Raw genomic sequence first — 18,181 nt, 5'->3', positions numbered from 1 at the left:
ATTTGGAATACAAGTCGGAAAGCGTCTGATTTAATTAAATTTGGAATACAAGTCGGAATGCGTCTGATGAATTAAAGACCAATCAATTATTGATTCCAGCGAGTTTGCAAAGAACTTACTTTCAACCCTTTTAATGAAAGAGTAATGCCAAGACTCCATTTATTGCGGTAAATGTATTATTTAGAAAAAAAAATTCATAAATAATTTTTGTATTACTTACAAAAATTTTAAAAAAAAATGAAAAATATATTCATCGTCCACAAAAATATCTAAACATAAATTATTGTTGGTAGTGAAAATATTTTTTATTGATTAATTATTTTAAGTGATACAAGCAATCATTTTTTAATAATCATTCATTTTTTGCAAAATAAATGGAATTTTTTTGAGCAAAAAAAAATAAATAGTTTGTTACTTTGATGATGTTAGGCTGAGAATATTGGAATTCTTCTAGGAAATGGGTAGTTTCATAGAAACTGGTGGTCCGGCCAAAAAATAAAATTTTGACGCTACAATATTTTACAAACTGCTGTCTATCTCCAGCTGTACATGAAATATTGAAAACTCTCTTCTTATGGAATCTTGTTTTTTTAACAAAAAATATGTTGGCCGAATAAAAAAAATATATCGAAAGCTCTATTCTTAGGGCTCAAGTCGGGCAAGATGGGAGGTTTACTGTGCTTAATACCAGACATAAGGAAATGTTTAGACAATCGAACAACTCATGGTTTTACAAAGTCAGAAATCAACTTCCACAATAATGTCCTCAACTCGCCCCAGCTAAAATTATATATGCGAAAAAGGAAAAAAAGAAGGTGTTTTCTAGGCACCTTCCTTCACTCTCCATTTCATAATTCAACCTTGAACCCATTCACACAAGTGTTCTTGGCCGTTGCCACCCAAATCATTTGGTGAAAATCCTAGTCAAACCTAATCGAACCATGACACTTTTCATTGTCGATAATAAAAAAACATTTTCAATCAATTAATTATTTCAATCGATAAAAATAATTAATTTTTTTGAAAAAAAATGTTCTCAAAATTATTCATTTTTCCGCAAAACAAACGGAACCGGAAATACATTAACGTTGTAAAAGGTCGACATCAGCTGAGAGAATCGGGGGCACCAAGCGGACGTCGCAGCCAGAATATCCGATTTTGTAATTTTTCTCAAACGCAGCATTCGTTGCTGTCACCGAAGCCGTCTGTGAACTAAGTCTGATTTTCCATCTGGCAACAGAATGCGTCTAACAAAGCGGGTCGTGGGGGCAGACTCCAAATGGACATGCGAATCGGAAGAGATGATCTGTCGATTCGAGAAAGAGTCCAATCGCTAATGATTTGACCATCATCTGGGGGACTGGCAAAAACCCTAAATTAAGAATAAAAATTAGACCAATTGCATATAATTAAAGATTTCATTTTTGTACATAGTTTAATGCAATGACCGTATAGGATAATATAATTCCTAGCGTTGTTGCTTTGGGATTCTCTCTCTCTTTTTCTCTGGGTGCCTGGACGGTTTACTATGTTTTAGACAAGATCAATGTTTTTACCATTTCTCACATGACAATATAGTTCTAAGGAAGAAAAACAAAACACACACATGTTAACGTGAAGCGATGCGACAAAATGCTAAAATAATTATTCAATAAGATAGGCCGTTTTTCTAAAGGTTAATATTACGATCCCAAACTAATTTTTTGATCATAAAAAAATCTCACAATGATACACATATGACAAATTTATCATAAATTAATTTTTTGACCACAAAAAATCAAAATTAGTATATCTACGATAAATTTATCTCAAACTAACCGGTACATTTTTAATGAACTTACTTTCAATTAATTTCAATTAGATTGGATTAATATTACAGAAAAATCATAAAAATGTTATACCTCCCCAAATCGATATATCCTTTAATTGCCACATATCATTCCATTCAATAATTTGGCCAAAAAATTTAACATAAATGAGCGGAGAGTAAATTTATTATAAATGTACCAACTTGGAATTTTTTTTACAGTCCTTTTTTTAATCAACGCATCAGAAAATATGAGCCAATTTTAGTGCGTCCTACCTAGTCTGCCTTCCCGGCCAATCTTAAGGATGCGCTTTCTGCTTCCGTCCCGTGCATCCGGGAACGAGGCTTGAAATCAAGGTCGCCTCGCCGGTCGACGGACGGACGGACGAAACTCCCCTCGCCACCCGAGGACACGTCACGTGCTGGTAATTAGAGAATACTCGCCCGACTTTGTAAACCACGCCGGAATTCGATGCCCTCGGCCACGTCAGAGAAAAGATCTCGCCGTGTCGCGAGCGGGAGTTCGGTCCTAGCGATGGACCGGTATCGCATCGGACGACGGCGACGACGGCGACAGCAATCGGGCCCCACGATCTCTGATTGGTGCTCCAATGCAAATCGACCAATGCAATCAACGACCGTGGGACCCATCTCCGGTAGAATTTTGCGAAACCAGAAAACTCCATATGGCAAGACAAGGCGAAGGCGTTTCAGCGACTATGCCATTCGGCAACTGCAGCCTCTGCCAACCGAGACCCGTCGGTCCTACTCCTCTCTCTCGTTTTCTTCTTTTTGCACCATTTCTCGAGTACAGATCTATGATGTCTTGTCCCTGTCGTTGTCATGATGGAATGGACAATTCCGGCGATTGGACCTGCTCCCTTCTTTGGGAAAAGACATGGTCAACTTCGCCAAAAAGGAATTTTCTGGACAACCGTCATCAAATTCTTCCCCCAGAAATCCTTAAGTAAATATGAAACATGTACTGGTTCAATTCAAACTGCGTGTGTGTCGCAGTCAATACTCAGCGACCCATTTGGCCAACGGTGCTAAGTATAGAAAATGGAAGGAAGGGACCTTAATCGAATGAAAATTAGGACCGTTCGCCTTCCTAAATCAACGGAAGCATCTTCTCATTTTTACGTTTCACACCATACCATACCGTATTTCCCTTTCTCACAATCGCTTCAATAATATTTTGAAAATTATTAATATCACAAAACTAAAAATTAATACATTTATAATAAATTTACTCAAAACTATTTTTTTGATCACCAAGATAAATTTATTATAAACTAATTTTTTAATTATATTTACCATCTGCTAGTTTCTATTAAATATGTTTTTCCACAAATCAATACATATGTGATTTAGGGAGAGTAAAATTTTAAACTAGTACATTTATCAATTACGACATATCACCTAACTCAGTCATTGTACTCTACACCAGCACGCGGCGGCCCGCCATGCGCTGCTGCCCTCCTCTTCCTCCCTTCTTTAAAACCACCCCCGCCTCGCATCTTTCTCTTTATCTCACAGCTCACTTCCCGCTCTTCGGGTCTGGACTCTTCCTTCGAGACCCGGAGGAGAGGGAACAAAGAAGGAGCTCGTTCGCCGATCAGCGCGCCATCCCCCGCCACCGCCGCCGCATCGTCTCGCTCGCGACGTCTTACCGGCGGTCGTTCTCGCGAAGCGCCGACGACGTGAATTCTCTCGACTGTAATTCGGTTCAGAATGGACAGGCTCATAAGCTTGGAGCCGTCGAACACGGTCGTCATCCGGATCGAGCCGGGACAGAAGTGCTGCGGCGAGCTCACCCTGCGGAACGTGATGTACACCATGCCGGTCGCGTTCAAGCTCCAGCCGGAGAACAAGAGCCGCTACACGGTGAAGCCTCACTCGGGGATCATCGCCCCGCTCTCGACGCTGGCCGTGGAAATCACCTATCACTTCCCGCCCGGCTCGGCCCTCCCGTTCCCCGAATGCGACGACCTGTTCCTCCTCCACAGCGTCGTGGCCCCCGGCGCGGCGGTGAGGAGCTCCAGCTCCGCCTTCGAGGTCCCCAGCGATTGGTTCGCCGCCAGGAAGAAGCAAGTGTTCATCGACAGCGGCCTGAGGGTCGTGTTCGTCGGCTCGCCGATCGTGGTTCGGCTCGTGGCGGAAGGTTTGATGGACGAGATTAGGGAGGTGATGGAGCGGAGCGATCCGGCTTGGAAGCTCGTGGACTCCGTCGACGAGCACGGCGAGACGTCGCTCCACCTGGCCATCGCGCAGGGCCGACCCGACCTCGTCCAGTTGCTTCTTGAATTCGAGCCGAACCTGGAGGCTCCTAACCGATCGTCGGGATACAGCCCCCTCGAGGCGGCCGCTGCCGCCGGACAGACTCTGATCGCGGAGCTCCTGTTGGCTCGGCGAGCGAGCATTGAACGGTCGGAGACGTCGAACCGGGGCCCTGTTCACCTCGCCACGGGCGGCGGACATACGGAGGTGTTGAAGCTCCTCTTGCTGAAAGGAGCCGACCTGAATGCTCTCACCAAGGACGGCAAGACGGCCTTGCACGTCGCCGTGGAGGAGCAGAGACGGGATTGCGCGAGGCTCTTGTTGAGCGGCGGAGCCAAGCCCGACGTGCACGACGGCAAAGACGGCGACACGCCCTTGCACATTGCGGCGAGCTATGGAGACGAGAGCATGGTGAAGCTCCTGCTGCAGAAAGGAGCCAACAAAGACGTCCGCAACAGGAGCGGCAAGACCGCCTACGACGTCGCGGCGGAGCACGGCCACGCGAAGCTCTTCGACGCCCTGAAGTTAGGGGACAGGCTGTGCGCAGCGGCGAGGAAAGGAGAAGCGCGGCAGATCCACCGGCTTCTCGAGAACGGGGCCGCGATCAACGGCCGCGACCAGCACGGGTGGACGGCGCTGCACCGCGCCTCGTTCAAGGGACACACCGAGGCGGTCAGGGCTCTGCTCGAGAAGGGAATCGACATCGACGCGAAGGACGAAGACGGATACACGGCCTTGCACTGCGCGACCGAGTCGGGGCACATGGAGGTGGCGGAGCTGCTAGTGAAGAAAGGCGCCGACGCGGAGGGAAGGACCAACAAGGGCCTGAGCGCGCTTCAAATTGCCGAGTCACTGGCTTACGCGGGGATCTCGAGGGTACTCGGGCACGGCGGCGCGTGCAAGGACGGGAGCACCCATATCGCGGGCGGCGCCACTTCGCTCCTCGGTGGCGTCGGAGGAGGATCCTTGGGTCGAGATGCCGAATGCGGAGAGCTAAAGAAGAGGCAGATCAGTCGGAGAAGAAAGGGACTTCGCGGCAGCGTCGATTTGTCAAGGCAAATTGCTGTGCTCTAATCTAAGGACTAGGATTGAATTTGGCATAATTTCTGCACATTCTAATTCTTGATTAGGCTCTGTCTATTGATTCTTTTTTTTCTTTTTTTTGTAGCAGAAGTTGGTGTGGTAGGATTTCATACCTGTAGATTCATCAGTACACTGTGTCCATTTCTGTAAACCTAGTTTGAGCCATGCTAATCCTAAGTTCGTACGAAAGATCAGCGTAGATAAAGGCAGCGCGCGGTTCTTAATCGGTTAATCTTCTATTGTAATCTTGATCGATGAGTTGCTGATTTTCTGGGATCGATCATTTGTACGGTGGTCTGATGGCGTTTGCGTATAGTATTTGGTTAAAAATAAGCTGGATGATCAAGGGGCACTTTTCTCTTGCTTGTGCCGCTCTGGGAAAGTTCTCATGGAAGCTTAAATTAGCTTGGTTTAGCCATCAATGGTGTGTGATTTATGTTCTCTTGCAAGTTAGTGCATTCGGTTCATACGGTTAAATCGAATGATTTATGGCTAATTTATTAAGACTAATCTCACATCAAAATTAATTAATCCGTGACCATTGCATTATAAGTGATTGAGCCGGCGGATCTAATTGTCAGGCCTTCCAATCCATTGGCCCTTTTGGCAAATATGGTCCGTTAGGCTAAGTAAGGTTCATTTATTTCACAAAAATACACGTTTTGAAAAATATATTTTTAAAAATGATATATTTGGATAATTGGTCAATAATTTTTTTTATTATTGATAATGATTTATGCTTAAATGTTTTTACAGATGATAAAAATATAATTTTCATTTATTTATATTTGTAAGTGAAATAAATGATTATTTTTGAGAAAATATTTTTCAAATCATTCTTTTTTTGAAAACAAATAAATCCTAAGCTTGTTGGTTCAAGATGACTGGCGTATAGATGTTTGTATAGGCGATTTCCATCTCTCCAACTGATGTCTTCAGAAATTAACAGATGGGTGTCATTTTGAAAATTTTCGGTCCTCATGGGTTCAAAATGGGACAGGCTCAAGTCATGATGTTGCTATAAAAAAACTCGTTGGCGAGAGATTTTCCAACTTTTTGATCAATAAGAAACTCTCGATTTTCTCCCCTCGATTATATCTCTATTTTCAGAGGCATCCTTTGAATGATATGTATAACAATGATATCACGTGGTATGCTAACATGATATACATAATTAGATCAATCATATAATTCATTTTATTTTCCAATATGTGATTATTCACTTTAGGGATTTCAAAATATTTCGCTTAATTGACTTGATAATACCAGGCAATAGAATGACAAGAAGGGCTATTAATATGGTATCTAAAAATCCCGTGTCAAGTTAGAAACTTATTTTTATCATACTTTGAGTAACACACGCATATATAAGCCCTGAAAGTGGTTGCACCAGTTCCCGTGTGAATTAACCAATTAATAACTTTTTTCTTTCAAAGGATGATATAGAAAAGGATGCGGTCACTGTACTCTATATATCGCACCTTTTTTTGGGCTAAGGTCTACGTACGCATACTCTATACTCTTCATTGCTTAGAAACCATGCAATGTGTAAAATAGGATCTAACATTGATTCTTGATTAAACAGTTTAAATTATACCAAAGACCAATCTAAGAAAAAGATTTGTTATTGGCATACGGGCTATGCCTAACATCTAATACAATAAATTTGTCCAAAAAGTCTTAATCTTTTGTATAGCAGCTTATCAATCTTGAACCTTTCAATTGTGTTAATTTAGTCCAATTTTTTTTAATGATTTGCTAATTTAGTCATTTTGGCTAATTTATGAAATTACTAACATGAACGCTAGTTAATTTATGCAGCATGGTTGGTGCTAACATATAGAATGTTTGAAAGTTTTTAAAAAAAATTATAAATTTCTCATTATTTTATCTTATTATTTTCTTTTGTTAATTATTAAGGGCCATTGGCCGAGGGCTAGGCGAGGGGTTGCGGCTCTCATTGCAACCCTTACCAACCTTAAGCGAGGTTGCAATGCTTCGCCTAGATCAAGGCAAGCATTGTGACCCTTGCCTGTTGATCGGCAAGGGCTGCGACAACCTTGCCTAGTGGCCAGGTGGCCCTCTTTATTGGCCCTCAACAATAATGATGATGATGAGGATGATAATAAGTAAAGCAAAGAAAAAAATAAATAGAGAATAAAAAATAAATAAATTCAAAAAAATTCCAAAAAATCGTCGACGTTAATGCCGATTATGCTATATAAAATAACTAGTATTCACATAAGCGATTTCTATCAAATTTGGCCATAAGGATCATGACACCCTCGTTCAGGGGTCGGCGGGCTCACCGAGCCTCAAGCTCTTACATTAAAAAAAGAGAAACAAAATACAATTAAAAAATATACAAAAAATCATCCATATTAATATCGACCATGCCTCGTAAGTGATTGGCAAGAAGAACTAAATTGGTCAATCATCAAAAATTTAAGACTAAATTAAGGCCACTAATTTAGCACTGAATTGATTGCCACCACATCATCCAACATATCAATTTCACAGGCCCATTTTTAGTGCACTTAACATATCATTTCTTAATTGCTGTCACATGACTGCAGCATTCGCTGATATCATTTTTGTTTTTAAGACTTAATCACACGTCAGACCCATTTCGTGCTCGACCAAAGCCCCTGGCTACTTCACCTCCACACCATGTTCATGTGTACCAATTGTCGGACGAACCGTGACAGAATGACCAAAAGATGACAGAGATGAATCTCCCAAAATATCAACCAAAGCCAGATATGCATAACAAGCTGTCTATATGTAGCTACAGAGAGAGAGAGAGAGAGAGAGAGAGAGAGAGAGAGGCCCGACCTGTACTCTCTACAAAGCCCACCAGCATCCGCCCGCAATTCGGATCGCATCGCGTGCAATGTCGCGACAGCTTCAGGCCCCTACAGATGCCAATAGGCATTACTCGGCAGGGCCGGCCCGAGCAATCCATCGAATGCCTAGCCTAGCTATTCGCAACCACCGAATCCGATATACATGGATCACGATGAGAAACTTGTTCGCTCGATGACCATAGCTTTCGTTTCAGATCTTCAGGAGAAAGCTTATAGCTTGGACGGTTCAATGACCAAGCGCCATCTATAAGCTACGACTTCAAGCATGAGCAACGACTCATTAGCTAGCATGAGCTAATAAGCTCGAACATGAATTGCTCCAACTCTAGGGGAGAGATTAGACTAGTGATATCTCTAATTCCGTACAGACAAATCAGGTCTTTATAGATGAAAAAACAAGGGACCAATCTCGATCGACACTGCTCGCCGTCTGAGCGCCTACCTTGTCGAACAACACCGAAATCTCGACAGGATCTTCCTCATTCATTAGGACCGGACACCCTTTTTATTGTTACGTAAGATACATGCTACAGAGTACACAGTCTCTATCCGTTGCTGGTAGGATGATGAGCGCAGCCAGAAAGGCGCATAGCCAGAGGGTTGGTGATGAAAGCTACGGGCTAAACTCTTATCTGGTAGATGAAACTTCGACGCTGATCCTCGTTCTTCTTGTTTATTTTTTCCTTTTGGGGTGCGGGGTTGGTGGATTTAGGTTCTACCAATTCTACACCTACTCACCTCGGTGAGATGACTTTGCGGATCACTAGAATTCAATGGACATCATGAAAAAATGAAATCACCAACCAACAATTTTGGCAGGATTCTTTAGGGTGATTCGAGGGTGGTCAACCGTTTCTACCAAAGACCAAGGAGATTTTGTTGGAGCAATCCCACTTTCATCTATTAATGCACTAAATGAAAAAGAAGAAGATACTGAGCGATACTTTCTCCGTCCTGATTGGAGAAAAAGTCCCTGGGTCAAACTAAATGGAAAATAATAAGCCTAATTTCTTAAAAAAAAACTCCTAACTTTAACTCTAATCCAAATTCCACTTCAAACTTTTTATTTTATCGAAAAAAGTCACTAACTTTCACCATAGTTTCAAGTTTGCTCCCATGTAAAAAGATTGCCACTAATTTCTTCAGAATTATCGATATCATAGTCAATTAGAGATTCATTATCAAACATAGTTGATGACCATTTGTGGATGTGGGGGCAAATTTGAGGTTAAAGTGAAAGTTCATGATTTATTTCATGACAAAAAAAAAAAGAGTTAGGATAGAATTGCGATTGGAACAAAACGCAGGGGTTTCCAGGGAATTAGGTCGAAAAGAAACATGATGATGCCTCCAAACGTGGATGGAGAGAGAAAAGTATGGCCACTTAATTAAATAAATTTTATCGGTTTTACATGTACATGAGCATGATGATGGCACGCATTGAAGTGTGTACGTAAAGAAAAGAGAGGGGAGGAAAGTGCGGACGGAGAAAACGAAGGCAAGGAGTCAAATGGTTTAGTTGGGAGAAAAGGACTGAAGAAGTAGATTATGCGAAAAGAGCAAGGAATTGAAAGAGGGTGGTTGATTACTCACTTGAATTGGAGCTGAGTTTCGATTAATTGGTTGTTAAAGAAATCAGATAAATTAAAATGTTTTTTTTTCCTATAATTAGCACCTTATTATTCTAATACTTACCTATCTGATTTGACCGATGAACGCCACCTGCGTTATATCATAAGCACATTTAGAAACGTACAAAATTCTAACTAAGAAAATGGGGTAGTCGATGGATGGGTGGGTAGGTTAAGGAAAGTACGGAGAAATTGCATATAAAAATAGGCGGCGAGAGGTACCTATTCTTGTCTTATTACCTTACCAACCTCCACTCGAGAGAACTCGTGCAATTCTTGAAACGGTAGCCACTGGGATTCTACGCTTAAAATTGATAAATATTAAATTATCATCGCTTGATCGGAAAAAAAAAAAAAAAGAAGGGAAAATTTCCATCCGGGAAAAACAAGGACATTACATATTTATATTCCATTCGTGTAACAATCCTAACAACATTAAAAAAAAAAAAAAAAAAACCTCCAGTGAAAATTCCATATGGACATCAAATGAATTTTTATTTTATAATAGTATCACGATAAGACACGCGCTATGCTTATTCTGTATCACTTTTTTTAGATGCTGCCCTATTGCTTCTTCTATTTTCAGTCCATTTCCGACATTAGTAGTGCACAGAGTAGCAAGAGTAGAAAAAAGAAACCGCTCCCTTAATTTTATACATTAAATTACAGCTTAATCCCGTTCCGACTCATTAGAAGTACATCGTATATTGGCGATATATAAGATATTTCAAGGGTGGATACCCAACTTAATATGAGAAATTGGCCTTACATAGTATAAAGAAGAGGTGAAAATTCCCCACAAAAAAAAGAAGCGAAAGCGCAGCACCAACCGACACGATCCTCAAAGGAAAACGAACGAACGAGGACGTGTGGGGAACGAGTGCGGTCGAACATGGTCGTGCGAGATCGAGGGGCGCCACTGCCAGTTGGTCTGCTGTAATTTAACGCTTTGCACCGACAGTTCGGGGGTTTCCACTCAACTGCCAATCCTCTCCTTTTTTTAGTATTTTTATTGCATGTTTTTGGGTAAATTCACGATCAAACTTCTGCCTTACTATCGAACCAGAACGAGAAAGCAACGCATGATGTTTACTTTTACTGCAAGGAACACATGTATGGCCCATGCGAGAATGAGAGTGTTGCTTGCTTCTGGTTTGCTCCATCTTTGACCAAACTTTCACCACCCCCCGATAGGAACCGGATCGATTTCCGATGTCGGATCGAAGCCTTCCTCTAGGCTCTCCCTCGTGTAGGAACGAATACCACATTTGCTTCTTAAGCTTGCGCCCCTGGGTTTGCGTACTTATCGAAATATACCCATTATTTAATTTACCCCATCAGGCAATTTTATATGTAAACATCGAGTGTGGATTAAAGCATTTGTCATCTTTTGAAATTAGAATTAGATAATGGGAAATGAAACTTCGGTATAGATATGTTGTTTTTTTCTAAAAAATAAGAGGATAACATCACATTAATGGGCCATCCCGATGTGTTTTGAAATAAAGAGCTTGTGCCTTGTCAGTATGTTGAAGTTTGTGTCAAGAAATAAGGAATTTATTTATAGCTTCAACAACCATTTCGAAAGATAAAAAAGTCAGGTGATCGATGGGAGGAGAAATGGAAGTTGAAGCTAGGTTAAAAATGTCAATTCACTATCAACCCAAAAAATATATGCGACACATTTATTATTGGGTTGTGAACCGACTTGACAATAGAGCTAATTCCAAATACATATATTCATTTTCCATTGCGTGAAATTGCAAACATATGTATATATATATATATTTGATTCACACTTACAGTAAATTTGGCAACAATTCATCGGAAAATGCAAACACGGACATCTATTTATGGATTTTGCAAGGCGATAGATTTCATATTCTATGCATGCAATTCAAATGACCAATTAAGATGAAATCTTGGTTGAAAAAACAAAAGAAGAAGACAAAATAAATAAATAAAATATTTATGAGAGAATTTTCTTCATCGTTCAACATACCCAAATTAAAAAAAAAATAAAAAAATTCAACCCCCGGGCAAGTCTCGGGTCCCGATCTCCGATCTACCAGACCACCACGCACCTCTCTCTCTATAAAGCAAACCGCGCCACGCTTCTGTCACTTCGTGTCTCTCTCTCTCTCTCTCATTCTCTCTCTCTCTCTTCCCTCGCGAAGAAGAAGAAGAACCAGTCGCAGCCCCGCTTCTCTCGCCACCAAGGTAGGGCTCCCTCCTGCCGTTGCTCCCTCTCCCCCTTCTCGTTTATCCGCGTCTGCTTCCTCTGTTTTCCTTCATATTTTACCCCTGTTTCGTCTCCCCTTTCGGTTGCACGAGTTTCGTTCCCGGAGCTTCTCCCCGCTACTCTCTCTCTCTCTCTCTCTCTCTCTCTCTCTTTCCGTCCGTCCGTCCCCCCTCCCTCCCTCGCATTCCCCTCTGCAATCTCCGAACCGGAACCGCACGTACGTATCGAAGCATCTGTTTCCCGGTCGTCGCGTCGCGTCGTTGCGCGCTCCGTTTGAGGCTCGAGCGAGCGCTGATTGGCCTGCCCCGCGAGTGCGTGTCGGTGTCGCGTTTGCTTTCGATTTTTTTTTTTTTCTTTCGTGGCAGATCCAGGTCGTCGGACGTTGTTCCGCGGCGTCGTTGATCGTGGATCTGCTTTGCCTCTTGATCTCTTCTTGCCTTATCGGTTCGCTTCGCAGCGCGAAGCCAGCGCGGTGTGCCTGCGGGGGGATTCGCGTGAATCTACTGCTGTCCGCATTCTTAGATCTGCGCCTTTACGTCGTTTGTCTGAGCAGTTTCTGCCAATAATAAATCCCTGTGTCGTTTTCTGCTCTGACGAGTCGCTTTTTTCAGTGCAATTTGATCCCGACTGGGCCGTCTCGTCCCCGCGTCTTCATGCAAGTTTCGCAAAGCGCATGACTTTTTAGGCTTTTTAGCCCAAATTTGTGTTTTTGTCTCCACATGAAATCTCTGCTGCTGACTGGAACTTTATCTCTTCGGCTCTAGATAGAATATGATGCAATATAGATCCACGCTGGGGCATTTCTAGGAGCTCCAGAGTCTCTGTTTTTCTTTCTTTCTTTCTTTCTTTTCTAACAGAAGAATGGGTATGCTTTTTTAGTGGCAATTGGAAACTCCTTTTCAGTTCTTTCATTCTATTCAACCCTTACCACCTTGCCTCTTTCTACTTTGATTGCGACGTTAACGGGTTATGGAGGGATCGGCCATTGTCGTATATCTAGTAGACTTTATACCTGAGAATGGTTTGATGACCTCTGGCTCTTTTAAGTCAAGATAATTGAACATTTTCTCCTTTTAATATGATTCGACAGAGAAATGGCGTCCCACATTGTTGGATACCCTCGCATGGGCCCCAAGAGAGAGCTCAAGTTTGCCCTGGAATCGTTCTGGGATGGGAAGAGCAGTGCAGAGGATCTGCAGAAGGTGGCCGCAGATCTCAGATCGTCCATCTGGAAGCAGATGGCTGATGCCAGCATCAAGTACATCCCCAGCAACACTTTCGCGTACTATGACCAGGTGCTCGACACTACCGCGATGCTCGGAGCTGTGCCTCCCAGATATGGCTGGAAAGGCGGTGAGATTGGCCATGATGTTTACTTCTCCATGGCCAGAGGAAATGCCTCTGTTCCTGCTATGGAAATGACCAAGTGGTTTGACACCAACTAGTAAGTTATTAAGTCCTCTCATGCAGCATGTCTTAGATCATCCGTGGTTTGTTCTCAGTAATGACAAATGTCTCTGGTGTTGATCCAGCCACTACATTGTCCCTGAATTGGGTCCTGATGTCAAGTTCTCCTATGCTTCTCACAAAGCTGTCAGCGAATATAAGGAGGCGAAGGCGGTATGCAAGTTGTTTTGTTTTTTTTGGTTTGAATGTATATTGAAAGGTTATAGATTTATAATGCATCATGACATATATTAAACTGTCTAATGTAAGTAACTAAGAACGTAAGGCTTAGTTGGTAGACTTTTTACCTCTATGGTGAGACAAGCTCCATAACCGCAAGTTCACTTTGATTATAAAACTTGAGAAACTTCTGGCATTTGGCCTATCATTTGTGTTATCCTATAAGAGGAGCTGATAACTACTGCCAATGATGTTAATATGAATAAAATAGGTTTGTAGCATGTGTTGTCTCCTGCCATCTAAAGTTTATACTCTATGGTCCATGAAACTGATGATATTTAGTATGATGTGAGATTGGAAGATTTATACATTTTTATGTTTGGATGTGTTTACTGTGACACATTACATTTATGTCTCTGCCTCTGCTACCTTTTTGAATTCAGTTCTTTCATTCATTTGGCATACCAATTGATATGCATAAACACATGGTGTGGATCAGTTTTTGACTCTGTTGTTTATGCAGCTGGGAGTAAACACTGTCCCGGTCCTTGTTGGTCCAGTTTCCTACTTGCTGCTTTCTAAGCCTGCAAAGGGTGTTGACAAGAACTTCTCTCTGCTTTCACTTCTTGGAAAGATCCTTCCAGTTTACAAGTGAGAAATTGAATTTTATAAAAAGGAAAATAATAGTTAGTGATTTTGCATTGTTAATAGTATAAAGACTGACTTCATTTGTTCACGATGCTCTGTAAACATACAGGGAAGTTATCTCTGAACTTAAGGCTGCTGGGGCTTCTTGGATTCAATTTGATGAGCCAACCCTTGTGATGGATCTTGATTCTCACAAGTTGCAAGCCTTCACAGAAGCCTACTCACAACTTGAATCGTCCCTCTCTGGTTTGAATGTCCTTATTGAGACCTACTTTGCTGATATCCCTGCCGAGGCCTACAAAGTCCTTACGTCTTTGAAGGGTGTTACCGGGTTTGGATTTGATTTGGTTCGTGGAACTAAGACCCTTGACTTGATCAAGGGTGCATTTCCTAAAGGCAAGTACCTCTTTGCTGGAGTGGTTGATGGCAGGAATATCTGGGCAAATGATCTTGCTGCATCTCTGAGTACCTTGAATGCTCTTGAGGGCATTGTGGGCAAAGGTACAAAACCACCCCACTTATACTTGGCACAACATTTGTCGTGGTATGCCTTTGTTATGAGTTGGATTCTGATTTCTGATTAATTGTTTGTACCTCCAGACAAGCTTGTGGTCTCCACCTCTTGCTCCCTCTTGCACACTGCTGTGGACCTAGTTAATGAAACCAAGTTGGATAAGGAAATCAAATCATGGCTTGCTTTTGCTGCTCAGAAGGTTGTTGAAGTGAATATGTTGGCAAAGGCATTGGCTGGGCAGAAGGATGAGGTACCACTTGTTTTTTTGCTCAATAATTCCCGTCAGAAGCTAGTCATTGTTGAGGTCAACAGTTATTTGTAGGTTTCTTGACAATTAACAGATTGTACAACTAGTTTGTGATTAGGGCTTGACCTAGACTTGTGATCAAATTAGTGGAAAAGATGTCGTCTTTCTCTTCTGTACTATTTTGTATCGAACCCTTGCTCATTAGCTGTGGTTCTCTGTTCAGGCATTTTTCTCTGCTAATGCCACTGCTCAGGCCTCAAGAAAGACCTCACCGCGGGTGATTAATCAGGCTGTTCAGAAGGCTGTAAGTTCATTGGGTTTTGCTTCTGTATATCTCTGTCTTTAATACTACCAAACAGGTTTTAATAATGTTTTAATGGCTTGATGTTCTCTTTTTCCAGGCTGCTGCTTTGAAGGGTTCTGACCATCGCCGTGCTACCAATGTGAGTGCTAGGCTTGATGCTCAGCAGAAAAAGCTGAACCTTCCGATCCTCCCAACCACCACCATTGGATCCTTCCCCCAGACCGTGGAACTCCGAAGAGTCCGCCGTGAATACAAGGCCAAGAAGTAAGTGAATCTAATTTTTTTCACTGTGTTGCTGCTGTCCATTTGAATTTGAGAGATTTGTCATCCTCATGATTGACACCATTGACCATGAATGCTTAATAGGATTTCTGAGGATGAGTATGTCAAGGCCATCAAGGAGGAAATTAACAAGGTTGTCAAACTCCAAGAGGAGCTCGATATTGATGTTTTGGTTCATGGAGAGCCTGAGGTCAGCTTCTTACTTGGGTTACAACCCTACGATATTAGCAATGAGGAAAACAGTGAACAGGAGAAAGTTTTGACCAGAATAAAAAGAAATCCAGGAACGGTTGGGCATGCCATTTCCTTCAAGTCTTCCTCTTTTTCTAATTTTGATCATCTTGATTGCAGAGGAATGATATGGTTGAGTACTTCGGCGAGCAGTTGTCTGGTTTTGCTTTCACTGTTAATGGTTGGGTGCAATCTTATGGCTCTCGCTGTGTCAAACCTCCTATCATCTATGGTGATGTGAGCCGTCCCAAGCCAATGACCGTTTTCTGGTCCTCTATGGCCCAAAGCATGACTGCCCGCCCAATGAAGGGAATGCTTACTGGCCCTGTCACCATTCTGAACTGGTCCTTCGTAAGAAACGATCAGCCGAGGTACAGATGAACACAAACCAAATATTTTGATGAGCAAAATCAAAATTTAAGCCTACAATGCTCCTTTTTTTTTGGCTTTCTTGGCAAGAAATTCCTTACATGACTGTGGGTTGTCCTTGCAGATTTGAGACTTGCTATCAGATTGCCTTGGCCATCAAGGATGAAGTGGAGGATCTGGAGAAGGCAGGCATCAATGTCATTCAGATTGACGAGGCTGCTCTTAGGGAGGGTCTTCCCCTTAGGAAGTCCGAGCAGGCATTCTACTTGGAATGGGCCGTTCACTCCTTCAGGATTACCAACTGCGGCGTCAAGGACACTACTCAGGTTCTCTCTCAGCCGGCTCACATTTCATGTTTCAAGTTATAACTGATGCATTTGAGTTGTCTTTGCCGTTCTTCGCTAATTTTGCCTCTTTCCCACTTTTCCCAGATCCATACCCACATGTGCTACTCCCACTTCAATGACATCATCCACTCCATCATTGACATGGATGCCGATGTCATCACCATCGAGAACTCCCGTTCCGATGAGAAGCTGCTCTCAGTCTTCCGTGAGGGAGTGAAGTACGGTGCCGGAATTGGCCCTGGTGTCTACGACATCCACTCCCCGAGAATACCATCGACCGAGGAGATCGCTGACCGTGTTAACAAGATGCTTGCAGTGCTTGAGAAGAACATCTTGTGGGTGAACCCCGACTGCGGACTGAAGACTCGCAAGTACACCGAGGTCAAGCCTGCCCTCAAGAACATGGTTGCCGCCGCCAAGGTGCTCCGCACCCAGCTCGCGAGCACCAAGTGAGCAGCCTTAAAGTCGGGGAGTTCAATCCTGGACACGATATTTCGTCGGTTACTACTAATACAATCACAAGAAGCCAAGATTTCTGTCGCGCTATGGATTTAATAATCGGGGTGAACAAGATGTCGGGAGGTTTGAGGCCGCCTCGAGGGTCATTTTTTTTCCCGTTTCAATCCGCTTATTTTTCTCTATGCCAAAAATTTTCCGGTTGTTGTACTACGCATCGCCTTCTTTGAAAAGAATGAAATTGCTTTTCTGTACCTTGTCAGAGGATCAAATGCTCGTTTACCAATTAGCGTGCGGAGAGGCGATTTTTCACACCAATTTTGTCTTTTCTACTCGTTAATTTCCCCCTGGCATAAACATATCTAGATTGGCGAAAAGAAGCGCTATAAGCTCTAACGGGATGTGTTTGAGAGGGGTTCACGCGATGTCCAAAAATCCGATGCGGCACCTCCATGGATCCATGTTGGAGAGCAACAAATACAAACACTGAGGAAAAGAAATGATCCGGCAAACGCTTTTGTCGTATGCTTCTAAGAGCTTATTTGATAATGGCTTGTTTGCTAATCATCCCAAGATTCTGATTTTTTTTTTCCGGAAATAGTTTTAGAACGTAATCGTGTTTGGTAAAATTTTATTTTCGGAAATAAATTTCTATTTCTTTATTCTCGGAAATAGATTTGGAACATAATCAAGAATAAAAAAAAATTGATTTTTATTCCCGAAAACAAATCTAAGAATCAAACCATTTTCTTCTTATTCTTTCATTTTCTCATCTTCTTCTTCATCTACTGCCACCACCGTGGTTGCCGTTTGCTACCGTCCGCCATCCACCACTGCCGGTCGCTAGCAACCGGTCCGGCGAGCTTGTCGGAGGTAAGCCTAGCCACCGACGAGGCTTGCCTGGCCACCGATGAGGCTTGGCCGACGAGAGCCGCGATCGGCCACTTGAAGAAAAAGAATAGGAGAGAAAGGAAAATAAGAAAATAAGAAAAAATAATTAAAAATTAAAAGAAAATGATTTGGAGTAGAAATTTTGAGTATGGTATCAAACGCAATTCTATTATAAAATCATAAATTTTGGACAGTTATCAAACAATTTAAAATGATTAGAAATTGTTCTTGGGAATATAATTATTACCAAATGTGCTTTAACTGGCTAAACAATACCCGATTCTAACAAAAAAAGAATAAAAATTTATTTGGTAACTCTTTTATTCTTGAGAATAGATTTGGAATAGAATTAAAAA

At 42.3% G+C, this 18,181-nt stretch overlaps 2 protein-coding genes across 2 annotated transcripts; both read left to right on the top strand.

Moving 5' to 3' along the window:
* Window positions 1-3,099: 3,099 nt before the first annotated feature.
* LOC120288221 (protein VAPYRIN-like) lies at window positions 3,100-6,498 on the top strand. Its single transcript, XM_039301811.1, has one exon. The coding sequence runs from the start codon at window positions 3,542-3,544 to the stop codon at window positions 5,159-5,161; it is 1,620 nt and encodes a 539-aa protein (XP_039157745.1). The 5' UTR covers window positions 3,100-3,541; the 3' UTR covers window positions 5,162-6,498.
* Window positions 6,499-13,004: 6,506 nt separating this feature from the next.
* Window positions 13,005-17,191, top strand: LOC104443139 (5-methyltetrahydropteroyltriglutamate--homocysteine methyltransferase). Its single transcript, XM_010056489.3, has 11 exons — window positions 13,005-13,354; window positions 13,443-13,530; window positions 14,060-14,187; window positions 14,294-14,685; window positions 14,785-14,948; window positions 15,169-15,249; window positions 15,347-15,513; window positions 15,616-15,721; window positions 15,883-16,133; window positions 16,256-16,457; window positions 16,563-17,191. Exons 1-11 carry the CDS (start codon window positions 13,005-13,007, stop codon window positions 16,929-16,931), a joined length of 2,298 nt encoding a protein of 765 aa, XP_010054791.1. The 3' UTR covers window positions 16,932-17,191.
* The last annotated feature ends 990 nt before the right edge of the window (window positions 17,192-18,181 follow it).

The sequence above is a fragment of the Eucalyptus grandis genome, chromosome 1, assembly GCF_016545825.1.
Source record: "Eucalyptus grandis isolate ANBG69807.140 chromosome 1, ASM1654582v1, whole genome shotgun sequence".
Classification (NCBI taxonomy): Eukaryota; Viridiplantae; Streptophyta; class Magnoliopsida; order Myrtales; family Myrtaceae; genus Eucalyptus; species Eucalyptus grandis.
The sequence above is the reverse complement of the archived record's forward strand: the minus strand, read 5'-3'. Positions and strand labels throughout refer to the sequence as shown.

Bases quoted from the DNA above. Each gene is read 5' to 3' on its own strand.
- LOC120288221 (XM_039301811.1), top strand. From the start codon at position 3,542: ATGGACAGGCTCATAAGCTTGGAGCCGTCGAACACGGTCGTCATCCGG.
- LOC104443139 (XM_010056489.3), top strand. From the start codon at position 13,005: ATGGCGTCCCACATTGTTGGATACCCTCGCATGGGCCCCAAGAGAGAG. The intron at 13,355-13,442 runs GTAAGTTATTAA...GTGTTGATCCAG, and splicing joins AAGTGGTTTGACACCAACTA to CCACTACATTGTCCCTGAAT. The intron at 15,722-15,882 runs GTCAGCTTCTTA...TCTTGATTGCAG, and splicing joins TGGTTCATGGAGAGCCTGAG to AGGAATGATATGGTTGAGTA.